General features: G+C 42.6%; 1 protein-coding gene across 1 annotated transcript in view; it reads right to left on the bottom strand.

The window, feature by feature from the left end:
- Positions 1-2,888: 2,888 nt before the first annotated feature.
- The window catches only part of LOC141106407 (membrane-spanning 4-domains subfamily A member 4D-like), a 114,296-nt gene continuing 111,184 nt past the window's right edge, over positions 2,889-6,000 (bottom strand). The window contains exon 7 of the mRNA XM_073597172.1: positions 2,889-3,477. Within this exon, the coding sequence (XP_073453273.1) occupies positions 3,367-3,477 (111 nt within the window). The 3' untranslated portion in view covers positions 2,889-3,366. The remainder of the gene's footprint in view (positions 3,478-6,000) is intronic.

The following is a 6,000-nucleotide window of genomic DNA, read 5'->3' as shown; positions in this document are numbered from 1 at the left end:
ACATGGAAGATAGCATATCTGCATTCAGGCATGTCTCTGGATGAGAGGAGAGGGACTGCAAGCTTCAGCATGTCCACAAACGGCTGGCGAATCCACATAGGATGATGTGGGGTGGTGGGGCACAGCGGTTCTTCTCCTTGGCACACAGAACTGAGATGTGATGGTATGTAGAAGCATCCAGGCATGTGTGGGTTCCATAAAAAACCTATAAACCCTGCGCTTACTCCAAAAAAGTCATAGATGTAAGCAGCTAACGCAACAAATAGAAAATTTGTAATAAATCATATGTAACCAAGTGTAGCGCTAAAGAATGAGAAAGAGAATATTGCTATACCACATATAATAGCAAAATGAATTGTGAAAAGATAGTGTTTTGTATACTTTGTGAACATTCATACATATAGAACACTTATGTTATAAAGCCTTAGGGTCACCAAAAGTGATAACAGGATGTAAAAATGGCAATAAAGTCCAAAACTGAATGTGCAGGTACGATGAACATAAATTTTGCAATGGTGATAAATTCCAAAACATATACTCGTGAGAGATTTCTGTATGTAATCCAACATGTGCTGACAAACACTTGTGCGAAACCGCCACCTAGGTTGACTGGAGGCTTACCAGAAAGTTGGAACCCACCTAACATACGCTATATGGGTCAAACAGGCTTGGATTGCTCACTGGCAATGAAGGTAGGGAACCAAGGGCTGGTGAATGGTGAAGTTGTAACGTTGCTACCCAAAGAGGTCTTCTTCATATGGAAGCTCAGACACCAACGGACATTACCCACATGTAATGAAGAAGGGGCTCATAGCGTAATTCCGTAAACCATAAAAAATTTATTAAAAGGAAAAACACTTACATTTCAGAATAAAAAGCGCTTGCAAGTAAAATGGAGGCAGTGGAGTCCTCCCGACGAGTTTCGTCATACAAGACTTCGTCTGGGGTACTTGCCCACTGCAGCCAGACTCCTTTTATATAGGGACAAGGACCCCTCTGATGAGAATCCAGCTCCCAGGCTTGTTTGCATTGGCACTTCCGGGGTCATCCAAAATGGCGGACATTTTGGATGACCCCGGAAGTGCCAATGCAAACAAGCCTGGGAGCTGGATTCTCATCAGAGGGGTCCTTGTCCCTATATAAAAGGAGTCTGGCTGCAGTGGGCAAGTACCCCAGACGAAGTCTTGTATGACGAAATGCGTCGGGAGGACTCCACTGCCTCCATTTTACTTGCAAGCGCTTTTTATTCTGAAATGTAAGTGTTTTTCCTTTTAATAAATTTTTTATGGTTTACGGAATTACGCTATGAGCCCCTTCTTCATTACATGTGGGTAATGTCCGTTGGTGTCTGAGCTTCCATATGAAGAAGACCTCTTTGGGATAGCAACGTTACAACTTCACCATTCACCAGCCCTTGGTTCCCTACCTTCATTGCCAGTGAGCAATCCAAGCCTGTTTGACCCATATAGCATATGCTAGGTGGGTCCCAACTTTCTGGTAAGCCTCCAGTCAACCTAGGTGGTGGTTTCGCACAAGTGTTTGTCAGCACATGTTGGATTACATACAGAAATCTCTCACGAGTATATGTTTTGGAATTTATCACCATTGCAAAATTTATGTTCATCGTACCTGCACATTCAGTTTTGGACTTTATTGCCATTTTTACATCCTGTTATCACTTTTGGTGACCCTAAGGCTTTATAACATAAGTGTTCTATATGTATGAATGTTCACAAAGTATACAAAACACTATCTTTTCACAATTCATTTTGCTATTATATGTGGTATAGCAATATTCTCTTTCTCATTCTTTAGCGCTACACTTGGTTACATATGTGTGGGTTCCAGTGGAGGGGGAAGGAGGACGCCGGGTCCTGTCACAAACAGTGCCGTGATGTTGTCAGTCTCCTCTGGTAGCACGGCCGTGGAGAGGGAATCAGAAAGAGGCTTGGCACGCACAGCAAAGCGTGGCGCGGAGTCGTAACGTCACCAATGTGCAACGCGTTTCCGAGTATACAGGCTATGGATGGTCGGCATAGCAGCACTCACATGCTGACAAAGGAGTGCTGCTATGCCGACCATCCATAGCCTGTATACTCGGAAACGCGTTGCACATTGGTGACGTTACGACTCCGCGCCACGCTTTGCTGTGCGTGCCAAGCCTCTTTCTGATTCCCTCTCCACGGCCGTGCTACCAGAGGAGACTGACAACATCACGGCACTGTTTGTGACAGGACCCGGCGTCGTCCTTCCCCCTCCACTGGAACCCACACATGCCTGGATGCTTCTACATACCATCACATATCGGTTCTGTGTGCCAAGGAGAAGAACCGCTGTGCCCCACCACCCCACATCATTCTATGTGGATTCGCCAGCCGTTTGTGGACATGCTGAAGCTTGCAGTCCCTCTCCTCTCATCCAGAGACATGCCTGAATGCAGATATGCTATCTTCCATGTGAGTGGATATAATATTTTATAATAAATGTTTATTGATACATACTCAGAGGCGCCCTATTTTTCCTTGTTTTTTTCTCAGCCTGTTTTGACCTTGCTTCTGGTCCCATCGGTGGCAGCCCTGACAGACCAGTCTCTCTCTCTCTCTCTATATCTATATCTATATGTATGTGTTTCCGAACCCCCCCCCCCCCGGACTATCAAGGTATACTCTATAGAGGTACTGTTGCACTGCGCCTGTTTTACTTGTAAATTGCTTTTTAGAAAAGCAACACTTTACTTTTTATTGTACTTTGTTCAAATTCCACTGAAGAAATTTCAAAAAAGGTTTACCGGTCTGCCCAAAGTATAAGTCAAATAAGGTCTATGCTAAAAGGTGTCCTAGAACTATAAATAAAACTATAGCACCGGTAAATAAGTCAGCACACTAAAATTCAAAGTTAGATGAATATAATATAGTATACAGATAGCAACAATGTAGTACATACAAATACATACAGCATATGTATATTTTTGGATGTGCCTCCAAATTAGCCTAGCCATGCTTTACAAAAAGTGCAGCTTATAGCTATGAGTAAACAATAGTCATATATAAGGAAGGGGGGAAAGATTCAATATAAAAAGATAATATAATGAAATGAAGGACTAACCGTAGAAAGCAGACAAATGGTACTAGTAGAGGTGAAACAGGCAATCCCCTTTCTCAAGTCAAGTCCCACCTCCTGCTCAGTCCAACATATTAAGGAAACTTTTTTGGCACAAGTAATCACTTTTAGAAAAACAACCCAAGAATTTTGTAATATTGCTAAACTACTGATTCATAAAAATTAGGAAACAATCCATTATAAAGCTGATCATAGCCATAAAATATGTATATGACAGGTGCTTTTTATTAATGGTCTGGTCAAGCTTTAACTACATTGACTGTATATGCCGGTGGCTGCGGTGGTGGTTGCAGGAAAGGGAATGGGAACGGCACCAGGATTCATGGCAAGGACGGCATCATTCTGTAACACGAACACCTTCAAAAGATAAAAGTACAATAAGACAAAGGATAATATTTTTTAGGAGGAAGACAAAATATTATGACCAAGGTTTAAGGCTAGAGGGTATGAGGACAAATTTCTAAAAAATACGAATCATAGAAGGAAAGCTCTTAGAAGCTTCATTGTGTTTGTAAATCTTTATTGTGGTTTATGTTCATGTCTGTTTGTTTTATTACTAGGTTTTTAGATCAATCCTCTAGGTAAAAAAAGATCTCTGGCATTGGTTCCAGGAAGGTCCGCAGCTAGATCTTCTGAGCCCCGGTGCAAAAAACATGAAGGGCCCCCCTAACGCACTGGTCCTGAGACAGCTCCCTCTGATCCCGGGCCCCTTTACTCCCATTGTCGGGCCTTTTATCATGACCCCGCAGTCTTACCCTTTCACATTTTCTTCAGCCGCCCCCTTACTGCCACCTTGGAGCCCTCCATGGTGGCGAAACGCCAGGGCCCAGTCACAAGTGTGACCTTTGAGACCCTGTTCCGCCATGGGATGAAATACTTTGCAGTGTCATGGAATGGGTGGCATGCTCTGCAGTGTCAGAAGAGGGGTGAAATGCTCTGCAGTATATTATGTGAGAGTTGTAATGCTCTGCAGTGTATCATGGGATAGTTGTAATGCTCTGCAGTGTATCATGGGCTGGGTGGAATGCTCTGCAGTGTGCAATGTGATTGGTAGAATGCTTTGCAGTGTGTCATGGGATAGGTGAAATGCTCTGCAGTGTGTAATGGGATAGGTGAAATGCTCTGCAGTGTGTCATGGGATGGGTGGAATACTCTGCAGTGTGTCATGTGATAGGTGGAATGCTCTGTACACATATACACACATACAAACAGATATAAAAACACACACTCACACAATCACAATCACAATAGTTACATAGTTACATTGTAGGCAAGGTTGAAAAAAGACACAAGTCCATCAAGTCCAAACTCTGTGTGTGCTTTTATGTCAGTATTACATTGTATATCCCTGTATGCTGTGGTCGTTCAGGTGCTTATCTAATAGTTTTTTTTTTAATTATCGATGCTCCCCGCTAAGACCACCGCCTTTGGAAGGGAATTACACGTCCTTGCTGCTCTTACAGTAAAGAACCCTCTACCCAGTTTAAGGTTCAACCACTTTTCTTCTAATTTAAGTGCATGGCCACGTGTCTTATTAAATTCCCTTTCGTAGAAAAGTTTTATCCCTATTGTGGGGTCACCAGTACAGTATTTGTACATTGAAATCATATCCCTTCTCAAGCATCTCTTCTGCAGAGAGAATAAGTTCAGTGCTCGTAACCTTTCCTCATAACGAAGGTCCTCCAGTCCCTTTTATTAGTTTTGTTGCCCTTCTCTGGACCCTCTCCAGTTCCAGCACATCCTTCCTGAGGATTGGTGCCCAGAACTGGACGGCATACTCTAGGTGCTGCCGGACCAGAGTCATGTATAGCGGGAGAATTATCGTTTTATCTCTGGAATTAATCCCCATTTTAATGCATGCCAATATTCTGTTTGCTTTGCTTGTAGCAGCTTGTATGCCATTGCAGAGCCTATCATCTACTAGGACCCCCAGGTCCTTTTCCATCCTAGATTCCCCCAGAGGTTCTCCGCCTAGTGAGTAGATTGCATTTATATTTTTGCCAGCCAAATGCATTATTTTACATTTTTTTTACATTAAACCTCATTTGCCATGTAGTTGCCCACCCCATTAATTTGTTCAAATCTTCTGCGGAGAAGTTATTGCCCTGCTTAGCTTAGTATCATCCAGAAATACAGAGACTGAACTGTTTACGCCATCCTCCAGGTCGTTCATTAATAAATTAAATAGGATTGGTTCCAGGACAGAACCCTCTGAGTACTCTTTTATCACCACCCCCTGAACTCGCCCTTGTAGCCAGTTTTCAAACCATGTACTCACCCTATGGCCAATGCCAACGCACCTTATTTTGTACAATAAACGTTTATGGGGAACTGTATCAAATGCTTTTGCAAAATCCAGATACACCACGTCTACGGGCCTTCCTTTATCTAGATGGCAACTCACCTCCTCATAGAAGGTTAATAGATTGGTTTGGCAAGAATGATTCTTCATGATTCCATGCTGATTACTGCTAATGATACCGTTGTCATTAGGGTTAAGCCGAACACCCTCCTGTTCGGTTCTCAGCAGAACATGCGAACAGGCAAAAAATTCGGCAGAACACACGAACACCGTTAGTCTATGGGACACGAACATAAATAATCAAAAGTGCTAATTTTAAAGACTTGTATGCAAATTATTGTCATAAAAAGTGTTTGGGGACCTGGGTCCTGCCCCAGGGGACATGTATCAATGCAAATTTTTAAAAAAAAAACGGATGTTTTTTCGGGAGCAGTGTTTTTTTTTTTTTTTTTTAATGCTTAAAGTGAAACAATAAAAATGAAATTATCCTTTAACCGCTTCAGCCCCTGAAGGATTTACCCCCTTCCTGACCAGAGCACTTTTTACAATTTGCACTGTGTCGCTTTAACTGCTAATTG

The sequence above is a fragment of the Aquarana catesbeiana genome, linkage group LG08 (assembly GCF_042186555.1).
Source record: "Aquarana catesbeiana isolate 2022-GZ linkage group LG08, ASM4218655v1, whole genome shotgun sequence".
Lineage (NCBI taxonomy): Eukaryota > Metazoa > Chordata > Amphibia > Anura > Ranidae > Aquarana > Aquarana catesbeiana.
This window is presented reverse-complemented; position numbering and strand designations above follow the sequence as displayed.